General features: G+C 35.5%; 2 protein-coding genes across 5 annotated transcripts in view; one reads left to right on the top strand and one right to left on the bottom strand.

Annotated features, from left to right (window-relative positions):
* The first annotated feature begins 3,858 nt into the window (after positions 1 to 3,858).
* LOC104612600 (transcription factor LRL2-like) lies at positions 3,859 to 10,679 on the top strand. Of its 4 annotated transcripts, XR_002023525.2 has the most exons (9): positions 3,859 to 4,018; positions 4,562 to 4,992; positions 5,109 to 5,186; positions 5,313 to 5,468; positions 5,681 to 5,746; positions 7,860 to 7,925; positions 8,333 to 8,457; positions 9,498 to 9,557; positions 10,235 to 10,313. XR_002023525.2 is itself a non-coding variant. In XM_010280071.3 (8 exons), exons 2-8 carry the CDS (start codon positions 4,594 to 4,596, stop codon positions 10,400 to 10,402), a joined length of 993 nt encoding a protein of 330 aa, XP_010278373.1. In that variant the 5' UTR covers positions 3,859 to 4,018; positions 4,562 to 4,593; the 3' UTR covers positions 10,403 to 10,679. The 4 variants fall into 4 exon arrangements, 3 of the variants coding, with proteins under 3 accessions (XP_010278373.1, XP_010278383.1, XP_019055850.1); XM_010280071.3 differs by lacking the exon at positions 8,333 to 8,457 and having other exon boundaries at positions 10,235 to 10,679; XM_010280081.2 differs by lacking the exons at positions 3,859 to 4,018; positions 8,333 to 8,457 and adding an exon at positions 4,025 to 4,444 and having other exon boundaries at positions 10,235 to 10,679.
* A 4,823-nt stretch (positions 10,680 to 15,502) lies between these two features.
* The window catches only part of LOC104612615 (uncharacterized), a 59,303-nt gene continuing 56,012 nt past the window's right edge, over positions 15,503 to 18,793 (bottom strand). Inside the window, exon 9 of the mRNA XM_010280093.3 lies at positions 15,503 to 15,918. Coding sequence (XP_010278395.1) covers positions 15,734 to 15,918 — 185 coding nt within the window. The 3' untranslated portion in view covers positions 15,503 to 15,733. The remainder of the gene's footprint in view (positions 15,919 to 18,793) is intronic.

The raw sequence follows: 18,793 nt of genomic DNA, 5'->3' as shown, positions 1-18,793 counted from the left end.
ACCATGTAAAATATAGGCCAGCTTTTTGGGAAGCTATTTATCTAGGTAAATGAAATTACCCAGGTAAGTGTTTCCCAAATAAATAAAACAATAACCGTTTTAGTCATAAAAATCCATTATTAAAAGGGGCAGTTTTGTTCCATCCAAATCTTGGCAATTTCTCCCCATGTGAGAAAGTTACTTATCAAGTGAGATGGAGTAAGTGATATATAGGGAAAATCAATTTTCCATGGACCATGTACAAATATGAAAAAAGAACATAGGTATCATCATCAATAGGAATCAAAACCCCATTGACCAACCTTTCCCTCTTTAAACCAATAAATTAAATTGTAAAAATGAGCACACACCATGAAAAGATAACTCAATAGATCCAGTTTCCATTATTTGATTGGTTTCTAACCTTATAAGAGCAAGTAAGAGTATAAGTTGAGACTTTTGTTCTATTGTGTCTTCCACTTAGAATTCAAGATTAGTGTTATGAAGATAAAAATGTGGCTATTTCCCCTTTAATGGTGAATACAATGAGTTACAAATTGAGATTTTAATAGCCATTGCTTTCAACTAGTATTCTCTTAGATTGATAACAAATTCTTTTTACCCCGTGATTATTAGTTGCAAGGATGATCTGTATTCTTTTAAAGAAGGTTAGATGATGCTTATTTATCTTTCTATCATCATTATTGTTATACACATAATAAAGAATGAGTTAATGCTTATTTATCTTTCTATCATCATTATTATTATTACACATAATAATGGTTTATCTTTCTATCATCATAATAAAGAATGAGTTAATGCTTATTTACCAATAAAAAGTAAAATGACATAAATAATTACTAATATCACAACCTAATACACTTTTTTCTATACTATTCTCATGGGCTCACCTTTTATTATTAGAATTGCATTTGATTTTTTTATTAGTGTGCATGCATGGGAATACGGATAGGTTGACTATATGAGGTGGGCAATGATTAAAGTATCAGTATCAGGTATCGTATTGGATAACTCATATATAGATACTGACAAGGATACGTTTTGGAAACGCATGATACAGATGAAAAAAGATGGATATGCTAGGAAAATACACACAAATTTCATAAATACATTAATAACACTAAATTTAAGATCAAATTGATCACAAAATAGTATATAAATACATAAAAACTGTAAATATTAAGGATATATATGAAGAAATATATTACAATTAATGTACCAGGATGCATAATTTTATTTATAATGCATCAATCAAGAATCCAAGACACTAAACATATGCACCTATTATATTTTAATTATTATATCAATTATTTTTATTTTACTATTTTAATATTTTAACATTAAGAAAAAGTCAACTAAATATTAAGATTTCAAGTGTAAATTAAAATATCAATTAATAATTTATAAAAATATAATTTTAACTTAAAGTATATCAAATTTGTTAAAATTTCTAAGATACATATCATATACAAATTCATAGTTTTTAATTACTAAAATATTTATTCCATTATTAATATTTTTATTTCTATAAATTTTATGAAATAAATATATATTAGTGGATTTGACAGATTCAATTTAATATTCTATTCTTCAATACTTTGTATATAATATTTTTTTTGTAAATAATAAATATATTGTTATTACTTATTAGTGTAAATTAAAATATTAGTTAATAACTTGTATAGATTTCTTGATATTAAAATCATCTTTTTTTTTATATAAATGTGGATTTTGTACATTATGTATTCTATTAGTTTATAAAATACTACTTTTAAATATTATTTTTTTTTAGTTAGAGTTGTTAAATATAAATATGTGTTTTTTATTTAAATTGCATGTGAATACAAAAAGTTAATAAAATTCATTTTACTTCACTTTATATCATGAAATGAAACATGCCTTAGTGGTTTGGAATCATAACGAGTTCTAAATGCGTTAGGTGACATGAGTTCAAATCACCTCATTTGCATTTTTCATGGTGATTACTGAGTAAAGAGAGCTGATAGACGCAACGAGTATCGTGTGTATTGACTGATAGACGCAACGAGTATCGTTAGGTGACTGATATGAACTTCAAATGCATTCAGTACCCAAATTTTCAAAATGTGCCAATTTAGTACCTACCATTAGGGGTGGCAATTTTCCCCAACCTCGCCAAGGTACCCCCGCCCCGACCCGTCCCCGATTATATAATATAATTATATATATTATATATTATAATAATCATTATTCATTTTTTTAAAATATTAAAACTTAAAAAAAGTAAAACACTTAAACAATAAAACACTCGATGACTCAATAGTAAAACTCTTAGACTTCGAGTCTTCAACAGAACCCTAGCTTCGTCTTTCTTCGTCAGTTCGTCTTCGTCGCTGATTGCCGTCGCTGACTATCGCCACTAGTTCGTCACCGTCGGACATCGGAAAGAGGACAGAGATACTTGAGTCTCAATAGAGGACAGAGAAGAGATACTCGAAGAAGAGTTTTAGTTCTTTAATCTTCCTTCAACCTTCATCATCGCTGCCGATCGCCGTTGCCGTTGCCTCACCCTTTGGATTCTCTCTCATCACCGACCTCAGCTCTCACAACAATGCTCTCTCTCTCTCTCTCAGACTCTCATTCTCAATCTCTTAGAGACTCAGACTCTCAGTCTCCAGTTCATCGGGGATTCAGGTCTCTGATAGGGATGAATTCCCCATCGGGGTCGGGGATGGAGGGGGGATTCCTTTCCTCGCTGGGGATTAGGGACGGGGATGGGGGGGATTAGGGGTCAAGGATGGGGAATGTAATCCTCGCCCTGAACCCACCTTGTTGCCATTCTTACCTATCATTAACCAACCATTAAATGGCATTTTATCCAAAGTGGCACTAGGCCCAAAGTACAGTATTGATCCAAGGGCAACGTGATGCAAAATTTGCAACTGGCTTGCCCTCACTTCATATTAGAAAGAATTGATCCAGGGGCAAGGTGATGCAAAATTTGCAACTATTGTTATGGCTCAGTTTTGAAAGGAGTACAAATGCAAATACCTACAATGCAAATATATGCAAAATAATATAAAGTATAAGGTTTTATACTCTACATATTTGTATTTGTACTCAATGTAACCAAACTGACCAAATCGATTATGTCAATTATGGTTACGTGGTTTTATTTCAATTAGTAATTGGGTCAGGATCGGTTGTTCTTGTAATTCTCATTAAGTTTATGTCTAAAAGGGTAAATATCATAATTTCATATACATTGTATAAGATAATTTTGGTTTAAGACATTTTGTCAACCTATAAGCAATTTCCTATTTTACAGTCATTTTTATCAATGTTATATTATCAAAGAATAAAGTTTTAAATTGTTATCAACATAATTAATTATAGATGTCAAATATCATCAGGTCTAATCAGGTTAACTTGAGGAATGTTTGGAAGCATGGCCGTTTTCTCTGAAAAAACGGTGTTACACTGGATTTACGTAGGTGTTACATACATGATTATTTGGTTCAAGTGTTTTTTGAAAAAACGCTGAAAAACGGGCATGCCTTGTAAATCCGGACCCAACCGTTGCATACACCATTACACCATCCTGATTATCGAGATTAATAATTGGGGTTCACGGCCCAAATTAAAACCAACCTATTTTACATTAGCCAACTTTGAAGCCAAAATGCAAAGTTTGCATCTAATTTATTCTCATTTAGAATGAAAAAATGACTGAAAGAAATTAAAATTATTTTCATTTTTACAAAATTCAACTGTCATTCTGCAGTTAACACTCTTTACAAAATCCTCGTGAATAATCTATTTATTCGCCATTTCTCGAATTCTCTAGGGGTATATTAGTCATTCGATATTTCAATAAATCTCTATCTCCGTCCGTCTGTTTAAATTCCCCTCCACGGCTCCGCCTCTTTCTTGTGCATGTATGTTGTGTACTACGACAGCGACGAACTAAAAGTCACAAGCGCGCGCAATTTGTTCCAGTGTTCTCTTTATCGTCCTCTAAAATCTCTGGTTTTCATCTGTAAGAGAACCTGAACCTCTCCATCTCTCTCTCTCTCTCATATTTTGCTTTCCTTCTTCATTTCTGTAAATTACAATGGAGATTTGATGGCGAATTCTCTCCATGTCATCGTTGTCCAAAGCAAACCAATCTTCTATTCTGTATCTACATTAATGGCCACTCTGATTTTATGTATCTTTCTGTAGCTGGGCGCTGGCAGAGAGAGAGAGGGAGAGAGAGAGAGAGAGAGAGAGAGAGAGGAAAAAACCCTTCAACCTACGGTGGAACTCTTCGTTGTCCATAGCTGTCTCTGCTTTAGTAATCTGGGACACTTTACGAGTCTAATTCTTCTTGCATGGACTTGAACCGTTTGAACTAGTTATTAGGGTTTGATCAAATGTCTTTCCAGAAGTAGTAAACAATTCTGGTTCTATACGAGTTAAACAAGTTTAGTGGTTCTGATGAGTTTCTCTTTGTTTGTCATTTGATTTCTCTTCTTCGAGCATTTCAAGTTCTTATGCGATTATGTTTCCATGCATCTGCTTCGTTTTCTTCTTGTCACAGACTACAGGTAATCTGAGATAGGTTGCCTACTTATGCCCATGGAACAAATGTCATCTACTTCCGGTGGATTGGGTGCCAAAGTAGTAAATTCTTATCTGTCCAAGAATATCTCGAACCAACATGTGGTAGCTGAGAGGAATGAAAACTTGCCTATCGCACAACCTCTTCCTCACTGGATTTACCGGCAACAACCATCTCATAATCAGGCTAATTTTTCCCCTGAAAGTTCAACAGAATTCTGTGATATTCCTGCTAGAGATGTAGCAGCTGGTGTTCTTTCACCTGTTGGCAGCATACAAGTTGATTCTTCCTTTGATGCTTTGAAAGCCAGACAACTAACGCACATAGTCAACGGCAATGATCCTGAAGCCTCGAGTTCTGCAACAGTTCAACATGGAAAGATGGATGGAGAAAATTATAATGTTCCAATGGTACACGGAATTCTTTTCTCTGTTTCAGTATTAGAGTTTTCCGGATAATTGTTCTATCAATCTAATTAAGAAATACTTGATTAAAGTGAAGGTTCTATTATGGTATCTTACCACAGGCAGTTCATTTGAGGCCACTCGGTGAAGGAGAAGTGGAGAACAAATTAATGGATGTAGAAAACCAGAATCTCTCCCAAGTATGGTTGTTTGCTTCATACCCTTGTCTTTTGTGTTGCATGCATCCTCTTTCAAGTGGATGTATTGTCTAGCTTCTTGTTTGACAACTATATTTTGGTTGTGTAACATACTCATTCTTTCCACAGAATCATGCTTCAAGTAAAAAAGAGTCAAATGAAGATACATGCAATGTTTTTCAACCATACCCAGAAGTAACCATTGCAGTCTCAGGTTCACCTTCCAAATTGTGTGGCAGTGTATCCAGAAAGAGGGCCTCTTCTCGTAGTAATATAACTGACCGTGTAAGCAAAGCTCATTGCGTTCTCTGGTCTGCTGTCCACAATCATAAATGCCATTGGCAAAGTGTCTTCATTTCAAATAAAACTAGCATATTTATGTATAAATGCCATTAAATATTAGGCTCTAACTAATTTCACAATTGAATTGAAGTAAATTTTGCATATACATAACTAGCATCCTTTAAATTTCTTAACTGCCAACATTCTATTTTCAGCTCCGCAGAGCAAGGATTGGTCAAGGGTTCAAAGCATTGCGAGAATTGCTTCCGCATTTCAAAGAGGTGCATAGATGCATTGAAAGAGGGGGGTTTTCCTAAATCTGCTACTGTCCATATCATTATCTCTATCCTGATGTTTCCAGTTTAATATTACCCAACTAGTTGCATCATGAACTGCTACCTTTTGGCAATAAAATTATAATTAAAAAATGAATAGCATGTTCAAAAGAATGAGATGGGTTAGGTCTGGGCTTCTTTTTGGTCAGTAACAACATTTTCTTTTGGTGCACCACTAAGAAATTTTAAGCAACTAAAATAGTACATTCTTGAAAATCACAATCTTGGACAGAGATCATGTGGGTTTACTCTAAAGCTATAGGACAAGGGGAATCAATATGTATGTGCTGGGACCTTAGCAATGCTTTGGGAGCAGCAATTGATGTTGTCTTTGCGTTCGCGGCATGTTAAGGTGGAGGGAGACTTGCAGAATGCTGTAGGGTGGATGAGAGATGGTGTTGAAGGGCTCTGGTATTTACTTAATCACATTAGAGAGGCCACATCTTTAGCAGCCAGAGTGAAATATCATTGATCTGGGTGCTTAGATCAGCCAACTTCCTAGATGATCCATTAGTGAGGAGTTGAGAGATTGAAGTTATACTGGGCCCTTACTCCTAGAGTAGTTTGTATAGGTTCCCGTGTTTTGTTTATTGCTTAATTCTGTTTTTGATGGTATCTTCTGTGCTGTTCAAGGAGGTTTATATACTTATTTTATCTTTTCTGTTTCAGTTATCTATTGAACAAAACCAATAATAAATAACTAATCACTTTATGTGGTCAACATCTGCAAAATTATCATGTATAAAATAGGGCATAACCTGTTTGTTATAACCATCTGAAGATTATCCTAATTGTGAACACCAAGTTGTAACAAAGACAAGATCATTGATATTAGACAGAAAAATTAGAAAGCAGAAACCACGCTATTGTTTGAAGATGTAATCGGAAAAAAGTTTTTCCTAATCTGTTAAAATTTGACTTATTGACATATATATTTTGAAGTGGAGGACTAGGTTGATGGTAAATGGTCTTTTCTTGCTATAACTGAGAACCAACAATGAAAATATATCAGGCCACTGTATGAAATTCCTCATATTCCAAAAGTTATGAAACTTGATTCTAGTTGTCACAATTCACAATTAAAATGGAATTGGAAATAATAAGCCTGAAATTTTGGTAATTTGGATTAAGATGGATTTTTATATTTGTATGTCCATGTATTGAACAAAGGAAATTATGATCAAGATAGCCAAGAATATGTTCAAAGTTCAAACCTAAAGGCCCCTGCCTTCATGAAGCAAACTGACAATATATGGACAATCCAAATGCAATTTGAATATCCATCCAATATTTGATGGAGCTGATCTTCTATATAACACCATTGTTACACAGTCTTGCAGATCCTTTTTTACACCAGAATAAAAAGAAATCCCATTCCGAGCTAGTCTTCACTAAATACCAGAAAAAAACTGCATTACAGCTACAGGTGCATATTTCTTTTTCCTTTTTTAGATATTTGAACTTTGAGGGCTAAGCCTAATTCCTTTCAGAGAGAACTTGATGCTTTTTGCCCTATTTGTCCAGCCACCTCTTTTCTCTGGGAGTTCTTTTTCTTCCTTTTTTTAGATGTCTTGGAGTTGTCCAACTTTGATGTAACATCTTTTGTGGTGGGCTCAAGAGGAGCTATTTTGTGGTCTCTATTTCTTTTTGTTCTTTTTTTTTCCCAGCTGTGTGGAAGGAGCATAATATGAGAACTTTTGAAGTAAATAGGCCTTTAGTGTGTCTTTGTGGTGACTTATCTTTTCTTGATGATTGGGCTCTTGTTCTCAATGAATTAAAGGTGGTGGTGGGGGGGTATGGACCGTATGGTGTAATGTTTCTTCCTTGGGCCTTTTTGTGTAACATTACTCTCTCTCTATTTATATATTATATCACTTGTTAATAAAATTTTCAATTACCTCTATGTTATGCAAGTAAATATACATAGAAATCTGTATGTGCATCTGTCTATAACTTTGTTAATTCTTTTGATTGATACATAAAACTTCATTATATATTCTTTTGAATTATGTTGTGTTGTATATTCATCTAAATGATCAGTCTCATTTTGGTTTTGTAGGGTAATAAAGCTTCTCTACTGGATAATGTTATTGACTATGTCAAGTATTTGCAGTTTCAGATTAAGGTTGGTCTTTGTTCTCCTAATTAGCACATGTATATCGTTGAAGTGTTTTTATGATAAATGAATACTCAGGAACATTGTTCTGAAACTCAGAAACAGATGGTTGAACCTTCTGGACCATTGCCCAATCCCTAAACTGGTCCAGGTAAACCCATGAACCAGGGAACTTGAAAACCAAGAATATGATTGACCATTATAACTAGCCATCAAAATCAGCTGGCCGAACTAGTTTTCAGGCAGAACCTACTATGTTTGAATTTTTCTGGTGCTTTATAATGTTTTTTCTTCTTTTATTTCTTAATATATAAGATATAGACACACTTTTTCTGTTGCTTTCTTTTCATATTGTTTTCTTTTCTTATTTTCCATATTTTTTGTTGCTTTCTTTGTAATTTTTCTTTTTCAAATAGTTTTATTTAGGATCAGATAGGTCAGTGGTTCAACCACTGGTCAAACAGCTAATGTGAAGGCCCAGTTACTTTGTGGGTTCACTGATTCTTTGGGTTTCAGAACACTGCCTGGAGCTGGTAAATTGGTAATGCTTTTTTTTTTCATTTTATCTTCTTATTTGTTAGAAGTATAGGTTGATTGCGATGTTGGTTCTTTAATATCTTTTGTTTTGTTTGTGGTTATTAATTAGACAGGGGTTTATTTCTTGTTGCTGTTTTGGATAGATAACTGATCTCTCTTCTCCACATCCACAGCCTATTTCTTTTCTCAGATCTGACTGCTCCAGCCTTTCTTCCTTCTTATATGCTTAAAATTGAAACTGACACACCTTTCCTTTCTTTGTTTTCTTCAAGGGCTAACAAGGGGAATGCCATCAAAAGATAGGGGTAACAAAAGAAGTACCAAAAGAAATGGGGATTATTCAAACATGGGAAATTGCTGACATCACTTTTATTCTTCTCCTATGAAGAAATCACCAAACCACAAAAGATTCCATGTGCTTGAGTATTTCAGTCATCTTGAAATGCAAACATCTGTTCTTTCTGAGCAGTACCATTTCACATAGTCTCGTGAAGGTTAAGCACTAGGCGTTCTGCAAATTCTTAAGAAAGTGAATTAGCCACTTAACCAAGTGAGCGGAAAAGTTGTTCCATTTTGATAATGCTTAATGCAGTTTTGGAAATCCTATGCCATGAAACTTATCTAAACACATTTGATTTCCCACAATAATATAAATTAAAACAATATTCAGAATATTCTTTTCTTTCTGAGAAGGAACAAGGATGGTTATGGTCAACTTAGTACCCTTGGCTCTAACTTTCAGGTTGCAAGATACCACTTTTTCTCACTAGTGCCATCAATATTCTATGCAAATGATAAGACCATCTTAGTTTACTTTTCATCATTTATCATCTATTTGGAAATTTTGATTGTGATCTAGTCCATCCCTAAAATTACAGAAACAGAAACAAGTATCAACTTTCCCTGCAACTAAAAGAACCAAATTATGAAAATATTTATCTTTTCCCAATACAAATTTTGTACATTCTGTAATGCATTGCTTGCATTTGTTTGTTAATGGTAGTGTAATACTGCGATGAATTCTATATGAGCTTAATTTTACAGGTCTTAAGTCAAAGCAAACTGGGTGGTGAGGCAATTAATGCTCCTCTTGTTCATCTCGAGGTAAAATTCATTTGACCTTTCATTCTTTCTGGGAATAGTAGTCTTCGCTTTGAAGCTGTAAACATACCTGGAAGTTTTCCTAATGTTGGTGCATTTTGAGTAATTTTTCTTGTTTATTGGAAATCTAGAGGCATTATATGGAAGGGATGATGATTCTAATTATGCCTTGCCTGCCTTTTATTCTCTATACTTTGTGCTCATAATGATCAAGTGTGGGCTTAAATCTATTTATCAGAGGATTCTGATTCCAGAACATTGTTTCCAGTTGGGGCTTTAGATCTTACATGATTGTTCTTTTGTATGTATAAGATCCTTTTTATTGCTGATAAGTACAAAGATAGAGAGAGTCTTCTTAATTGGTTGATCTTACTAAAACTAAATCTAAAACACAGATGATATGATATGATCTCGCTCATCTCTTTGGCATTTTTTTACCATGACTTTCACTGTTGCATTGCATATTCCTGACAGTTTTAAGTAATCATTCATCCAGCTTTTACCACTGCTTCCTCCACAATTAACTTTTTAAGTAATGAAGATGTCAAACTTAGTATAGTGCAAAGTATTAAAAAGAAAAAAAGAAAAAAACCTTAGCATAGTTTAAGTAAATCATGGGTGGTGACTGTCTTTATTATCTGAATTAGGCAACTGAACATTTTTTTTGTGATACATTGCAGGGTTACGGCCATTACCTGCTTAATCAACAGATGCTGAAGGAACCCCTTGAAGAGATAATGGGACGGTTGATGGAGGTGGACATGGGAAAAGCGACCCAGCTGTTGCAAAGCAAAGGCCTGGCTGTGATTGAAGATAGTTTGGCAGAAAAGCTCTTCCAAGCTGGGTAAGAAGGGAAGTTGGTAGACCTGTCTCTATTTTCAGCATCATGCTATTTTATGTTTCTCTGAGAGAATATATTTCCTTGGTTATTCCAAAATTAAAACTTGGCACATCTGTTTGTTTAAACAAGCCAACTCCAAACCCTATGATAAGGATAATGGAAACTTGGGCGATGGGCAGTTGATGCCATTTTGGGTTTTAGCCATTGGAAAGATGAACATTTTTGGTCTTAAAAAAATGTAGGCTTGTTAATAAATCATGTAACAGAACAGGTTACATTACACCTTTTTTTTTCATGGTCACGGTAGATGTTAAATTGCTAACACCACGCCTCATTTTTTTAATACTTTTTTAAGTTTTTTTAAATGTTGGATGACGTGGCTTTACCTACAAGTCTACAACCGAGTAGGAAGGAGCCAAACATTGTCCAAAATATTTGGTTGTTTGGTGCTTCTTGTACGCATCCAATTTTTAATCCAATTGGTTCCCCCCCCCCCCCAAAAAAAAAATCCAATTGAGTTTGCGGCTTGCGTGCTATAGTGGAGATTGTCAATACTAGACAACAAGGGCACCAAAAAAACTTAACATAGCCCACCTTAGAAACTTACTGGTTTTAAGAGCTTAGTGAAAGGGTGGTATTTAGATGCAAGAATTAATCGGCAGGAGTTATTGTTGGCAAATGTATATCGGTTTTTTTGCCTGTGAAGTGTGAGGAGCGTTTTTTTTTTTCCCTGATAGGAGTAAAGCTTTAGGGGTCGTTCTTTTTTAATTTTTTCACTTCGGAACTTTATTTTCTTAAGTGTCTCTGTGTCTCGGTGTGGAACCCAGGATGTGGCCTCTGACATCACACCTCAATATGTATTCAGAATTCGGACTTTCAGAGTACTCTTTTTGTCTAATGACAGAGATGGAAGATTATACTCCATTAATCACATAACAGTGACAGGAAACAGCCTCTGTATGTCTAGGGGCAAGGTTCAAAATTTTGTTACGTACCGGTTGGCCTGACACACTGATATGTAGAGGTGTAAATCAGGCCGTGCTGGGCAGATACAGCATGGGCCCGTATGCAGGTTGGGCTGTGCTGGCCTGCGGGCTGGACTGGGTCGTGCTTCCTTCCCCTGAGATACTTTGGGGGGTTGGCCTAGCTCAGCCCACACGGCTCAAGCCTGTGTAGGCCTATGCCAGGTGGGCTATGGGCTGTGTAGTGGGCCTGGCTCATGTCAAGCTAGGCTACAAGCCAGGCCTTGGGCCTGTGTCGAACTGGGCCATTTTTTTTTTTTTTTACATTTTGATTTTTTTTTTTGCTAAAATTCTTCACTTTCTTTAATTCAATATTTTCTTTGAGCTTTGGGAATAAATTGGAAAAATAAAAAAATCTAACAAAGAAATTAAAAAAAAAACTTAAATACTTAATAGAATACAAAATGGATAACAAATTAAAAAAATAGGAGTTTTATTTCTTGAATTAGAACAATACAATGGTCAATGGACAACGGATGAATGAAATATAGAAAATGGAATAAAATATAAAAAAATATAATATAATTATAAATTAATAATAAAAAATTACATTGTTGAAAAATAACAACTAATATAAATAAAATTGAAAAAAATTACAATAATTGAAATAATGAAATATTGAGTATACAAAAGAATAAAAAATATTGACTTCATTTTTCTTCAAGTTCCACCTCCACGCATCTTCATCTAATCATCTCCTTGATTGTCATCATCTGCTTTAGGTGAAACATCAGGTGTAATGCCATGCCCTCCTTTATCTTATAATCTATTCTCAACATCCAACTAATCTTTAAGTCAAATGCACATCTCCAAAATTTCATCATTCATACAGTTTATCTTGTCGTCCAACACCCTAGTACCTACACTAAAACAAAACTTTGATGGAATTGTAGACACTGAAAGGGTTAGTAGATCACGTGCTATGGTGACAATGACTGGATTGTTTTTTTCATGTCCTCTCCACTATGCTAAAATATCAAAATTATCCCATCCCTTGTTGTCGCAGGAATCATTTAAAGTAAAAATACTTGCTTGTTAATAAAAATTAAGTTTAGTAAATGAACTTGGTGATGAACTAATAGTAGATTTCTGCATCTTATGTACTACAGACCGAATTTTGTCTAATCTAATATTGGAAGCTGTTTCAGAAGTAGAACTTGCACCTATACAAGATTTCTTATGCCCACCCACTTGAGATTCATATAAATTGTACATTTTGAATAATAAATCATAACTTCTTCAATTTTATTTCTAATTTCAATATTCATATTTTCACAATATGATTCAAGTAAAATTTCTAAACCTATCTTTCCTAATCCTAGGATATAATGTTATAGCTAAGCAATAAAGGGGAGAAATTTTCTCCCAATATTTTTTTAAACTTATTTTCTATTATTTCAATAATACTTTGAAATAGTGGATTTTCCTATATTTTGGAAAACATTTACTAATTATAAATAATTGATTAACTAAAATAATAAATTATAACTTCAATTTTATTTCCAAGTTCAATATTCATATTTTTACAATATGATTCAAGTAAAATTTTTAAACCATCTTTCATAATCCTATGATCTAATATTATAGCTAAGCAATAAAGGGGAGAAATTATCTCCCAATATTTTTTTAAATTTATTTCCATTATTTCAATAATACTTTGAAATAGTGGAATTTTCCTATATTTTGGAAAACATTCACCAATTATAACTAACTGATTAACTAAAAGACAACTACTTGAGTAATAAACACATAAAAATTATTTAGTTGCATCATAAAAAATTTGTAATAAATCTTTTATGCAAATCGCCATTTACCTATCTTCCTCAAGTATAGGATCATGTAGCATTTTTGCATTATAAAAATCACTAAGAATTTGTTTTTAAGCACAACTTTCTAACATAAAATATGTTGAACATCTAATGCAAAATGTTTATATTTTAAACCATAATTTTGATATAAATATTTAAATTCTTATTTTCTTGCTCCAGAATTTTTAATATATATTATACAATTTCTAATTTTAGAAATATAATGAGAAGTAATATTTAAAACATTTTGGATACATAAATTTAAAATATGACATGCACATCTAATATGAAATAATTTACCATCTAAAAATGGTTTTACTTGAGATTTTAAAATATTTATTGTTGAATCATTATTATTAGTAAAACTTGCAACAACAATTAGGCCAGTATGTGGCCATTCAAGCTTAGTGAAACTTAAAATTCTTTTAAAGCCATTTTTCATCAATAAAATGACTATTAACACAATACCACTACTACTACTATAACTAAAGTCACTCTTACATTTTTAACAAACTACTCTCTTTCTCTTCCACTCAATATCCTCTATTTTAAATATCATCCAAACCAGGCTAATCACCTAGTGCTCTTTTTCTTTCCCCTACCTCTAATAGCAATACTAGGGGTGGAAATGTTAGCAATATCAACAACATCCATATCGATGCTAATACTATCATATTGCAATTGAACATTAACATAGTTGACATTGACTACATTGGGGAATTCGATGACGAGAGCGAGAGGAGCCAACCATTTTTTTTAATTATAAAAAATAAAAATTAATTTAATTGCACTTACCCGGATTGCTGAATTGGAATTTCAACTTTGATTTCAACGGTTGAAGCCTCCAAGTCTCCCAAATTGCTAACTTGAGATACCCGAGCAAGCATTTTTCTTGTTGAAACTTGAATTAAGTTGAGAATTGGAGAGTAGAGAGAGTACGAGCGTATATGTGAGAGTATGATGTATGAGAAGAGATTGAAAATTGATGTAATGAGAATGATGAAGGATAAAGTTATTTATAGGAATTGAAAATAATTTAATTCTCCAAAATACCCTTAATACTAGCTATTTTTAGTTATTAGGAGGGGTATTTTGGTCATTATAAAGTCATTTATCACTTTACCTAAATACCCCTTAAACTAACTGTTATATAGTTGTTAAAAAAGGGCATTATTGTCATTTTATCTCCCCCAAAGCCAAAATACATAAATACGCCATACATAGCTACTGGGGGTATTTCTGTATACCCCCTCCCCCCCAAAAAAGTTGAAAATAACCGTTGGGGGGCCGGGGATCTCCAATAGCTAATTCTTCAGACGGGCCGAGTGCGATCTGTTGCAGACCTATGGGCCAAGCCGTGTTGGCCCAACCAGCCAACCTGAAACCTTAAGCCTAACACGACCCATCAACCCATACAATCATGCTAGGCTACGCTGGCTCAAAATTGTGTTGGGCCATGAGCAACACAATCCAATTTACACCTTTACCGATACGCAAAATGTAAGGAGTTTTAGGGTATAACCTGTTTCAAGGGATATAACTAGGCATTTAATTGATCCCCTGAACATATTTTGAAAAAAAAAACTAAAAAAATGTGTAGATACAAAATCTGATACACCAAATTTGGCGTATGGGACTGTATCGAAAATTTGAACCTTGTTCTAGTGTACACTAGGGCTGTTCACGGGTCGGGTTGGGTCGGTTTACTACAGTTTTTCCAACCGACCCGACCTAATCGAGTTACCTGACATAGAAACCGAAACCGACCGAGTGTTAAGCAAAACCGACCTAGTCGGTTTGAGTCGGCTTCAGTTCTAAGTTCATTCCTGTGATAAAATCTTACTAATTTTAAAAACAGTCATAAATTGAACATCATTTCAGCCATCTCCTATGATAAAATTTAAATGAAAAGTTAATCACAAAAGTTGTTCATTAATCACTATTCACTAATCCAAAGTTTCTTGTAACCATTCAAAAACTAGGTGGCCTAATGGGCTTTGGAACTTCATGTTTGAACTAGGAACTAAGTCAATTCGATTTGTGTCGGTTTCGGTTTTCTTGTGTGAAAACCGAAACCGATCCGAATCATCGATTTAGGAATTTGCACAACCTGAAACCGACCCATGCTGATGAAAACCCGGCCGACTCGGGTTGAGTCGGTCGGGTTGGGCCTTCTTATGAACAGCCCTAGTGTACACCATAATTGTCCTATGTGTCGTGTTGCTTGGAATACGGTCTGAATGGTCTGTAAAATGATTAATAATGAGAGCACCACTGTTACTTGTAAAATGGCTAGTTTCTTTATAGAGAAATTACAAATGTGAAAGATGGAACCATGGAATTACATTGTTTAAGAATGCATAGTAATAACTGCTGCAAAGGAATGTTGAGGACAAAAAACAAGCATGATTTATTTTTTTTCCTTTTTTTTCCAATTATGACTCACATGTAAACAAATTCAGATGGGATATAAAGAACTAAGGGAAGAATGTACAAAGCGTAGGGGCTTCACTTGTTATGATTGTCTGCAGGGGTGTCTATCTTGATTATGAGAGGTTGGTGAAGATCCAATTGTGGAGCAGCCACACTAGGCAGCTGTGGCGAGCTTAAGACACCCTCTATCTCAACGTTTTCAGCAAGTGCTTTGTCCAAAGATGCCTTGGCAACTTTTGTTACAGCCACCATCATACCCACTGCATAAAGAAAACAAGAAAAATAAAATCAGAGAATACTTGATAATACAACCCAGATAGAAGGACCAACATTGGAAAATGGTTCTAGAGCCACATAAACGTGCAATATAATAGGTCAATTTGGTCTGAATTTTTAAACGTGCAATATATAGTGGTTCTAGAGCCACTAAGGTTTCAGAAAATGACAAAGCATACCTTGAGTTTTTAAGGTGGACTTAATTATACCTTGTGAGTTGATCCCACTGGACTAAAACATACTCTCCATTGAGGAAACATTAACATGTGACGTTAAGTGATCTCTTTAGTATTCCCAAAACCCAATTATGCCCTTTGAAATGCTTCTAAATTCAACCTGGGCATCTCTCTGTCTGCCTGGTCCGGTTGGGATTCTTCATACAAGATAACATACCAACACCTGATGCCAACTGTAAGAATGTTAGAATGAAGTCTCTTTGTATGAGTGTTCGGCTGATAAGAGTTCTTATTAGCCCATACTTAAGTTTAAGTTATCCTGTAACTGGGCCTGAGTTAATGGGCCTAAGCCTGTTTAATGTTTTAAGTTAACTGGGTGTCCCATCACTAATCAGGGGCATTCCAGTAATTACTTGTATCATTGTACTACATTCAAATATAAATAATAGCATGGTCGACTGGCTAGTACAGTTCGACATTCACAACATATCAGTGGTGTTCTTCTCCTCTCCTCTACTTTGAGTACAGCTCTCAAGCTCACATGGTATCAGAGCACTAGCTTTTCTTTGGTTTCAGCAGGCGCACTAGCTTCTACTCTCTCTTCTCTTGCTGTTCTTTCCATCTTCTTCCTTCTTCTTTTCTGGGTTGCTGAAAAAACTAGGGTTGTAAGAGAACAAAGCAGATTCAAACCTAGGGTTTCCCTTGGTTGTAGGGCTCAAGGGAGGTAAGGCCCAGAAGTGGATGTCCTACTAGGTTCTTTTTTCAGCAAATAGTAGCTATTTGGCTACTAAGAGAGGTCTGTATAGGACAGACCTAGTTGAGGACTGATTTCAGTAGTCCTAGCCCTAGCCGAAAGGGGGAGAGCTTCTCCACAACTGCAGCTTCGAAGCCCCAGAAAAACCAGCATAGCACAGTGGTAAACAGCTCCAAGTTCAGGTTGGTTATCAGTCTGGAACCTCTCTCCACTGCTGTACCCGAACTGCTTCAGCTCAAGTGAAGATTACCTAGGAGCTGCCTGCTCCAGATTGTCCAGCACTGTACCTGAACTACTCTAAGACTGAAGTCAGCATGTCCTCACTATCCGGAGAAGTTTCCTCCAGAGATAACAGACCTGCCGCAAGGTTCTCTAACCTGGAAAACCCTAATCTGCACAGTTTACAGATTACAAACGTGTTGCTGGATGAATATAACTTCCGAGAGTGGTCCGTCTCAGCAAGGCTGTTCATTACTTCTCGTGATCTCACCGGCTATCTGGATGGAGACAAGAAAGAACTTGAAGTTGGCAGTCCTGAGCATGTCGTGTGGCGCAAGGAGAATGCCACAGTCATGTCTTGGTTGCTGGCCTCCATGACTCCTCGGGTGGCTAGAACTGTTCAGTCCCTCAAGTGTACCCATTGTGGTGGTGAGAAACACACAAAGGAGAAATGTTGGGTCTTGTATCCTCATCTGAAGCCAGCTGCTTTGAGAAAGGACAAAAGGCAACATAAGGGTCACACAGCAAGTGGGAATCTTGCCACTAACAACAGTAGTGACAACTCACAGAGTACTCCGACAGTGTCCTCTTCCTCCACAGGGCAGGCTGCCGACTCCTCTGAACCAAGTACTTTGGGCTTCACAGCTAGTGAGGTAGAGGTTCTCAGCCGGGCATTAGCTCGTCTGAAGAACAATTCTTTAGCTTCCACCTCTCTTGCCAAATCAGGTACAGTCTCTGCATTTAGTGCAACTAGTTCCATTAATTCCACCTCTTGGGTGATTGATTCCGGAGCCACTGACCATATGACACATATGTCCTCCTTATTCTCTTCATATCATTTGTTGTCTAGCCAAAATAAGATGAGAGTGGCTGATGGGTCTCTCTCCACCATCTCTGGAAAGGGGGTGGTTGACCTAAGCAAGGATCTCTCTCTTAAATCAGTCCTACATGTTCCTAGTCTAATCTCAAATCTTTTGTCTGTTTCAAAGCTTACAAAAAATTTGAACTGCAGTATAACTTTTTTTCCTTCTCATTGTGTCTTCCAGGACAGATTGACGAGGAGAACGATTGGGAGTGGTCATGAGTATGGGCGCCTCTACTATTTTGATGCAGACATCGGCTCAGCCCTACAAGCTTCTGCTACTACTAGTCCGGAAAGTGTGGAGTCAATAGCTAGGCTGCACCTGTGGCATGCTAGGCTAGGTCATGTGTCTTTATCTTCTTTAGCAATGTTGTTTCCCAAATTGTTTAAGAGAATTCCAAGTCAAAGTTTAATTTGTGATGTGTGTCAAATGTCAAAACAATGTAGAACAGTGTATCCAATTTCTAGTAATGAAATTTGAGCTCCTTTTGATTTGGTTCATTCTGATGTTTGGGGACCTTCACCCATTATTTCCATTGATGGCTTCCGTTACTTTATCAGTTTTATTGACCATTATTCTCGGTGCACTTGGACTTATCTGTTAAAAGGACGTGATGAAGTACCACAGATAACTATGGTTTTTTGCAAGATGATTGAAACACAATTTGATAAGAAGATTAAGCAATTCCGGTCAGACAATGCAGCTGAATACTTTGAAAGATCCCTGAACTCATTCATGGAAGATGCAGGCATGTTACACCAATCATCCTGTGCTAACACCCCTCAGCAAAATGGGGTTGCTGAGCGCAAGAACAAGCACCTATTGGAGACAGCTCGAGCCCTACTAT

This window comes from Nelumbo nucifera, chromosome 4 (genome assembly GCF_055504915.1).
Source record: "Nelumbo nucifera cultivar China Antique chromosome 4, China Antique-T2T, whole genome shotgun sequence".
Taxonomy (NCBI): Eukaryota; Viridiplantae; Streptophyta; class Magnoliopsida; order Proteales; family Nelumbonaceae; genus Nelumbo; species Nelumbo nucifera.
The sequence above is the reverse complement of the archived record's forward strand: the minus strand, read 5'-3'. Positions and strand labels throughout refer to the sequence as shown.

Coding starts and splice junctions, on each gene's coding strand:
- LOC104612600 (XM_010280071.3), top strand. CDS start 4,594: ATGCCCATGGAACAAATGTCATCTACTTCCGGTGGATTGGGTGCCAAA. Junction 4,993..5,108: donor AAAATTATAATGTTCCAATG/GTACACGGAATT, acceptor ATCTTACCACAG/GCAGTTCATTTGAGGCCACT. Junction 7,926..9,497: donor ATTTGCAGTTTCAGATTAAG/GTTGGTCTTTGT, acceptor TTAATTTTACAG/GTCTTAAGTCAAAGCAAACT.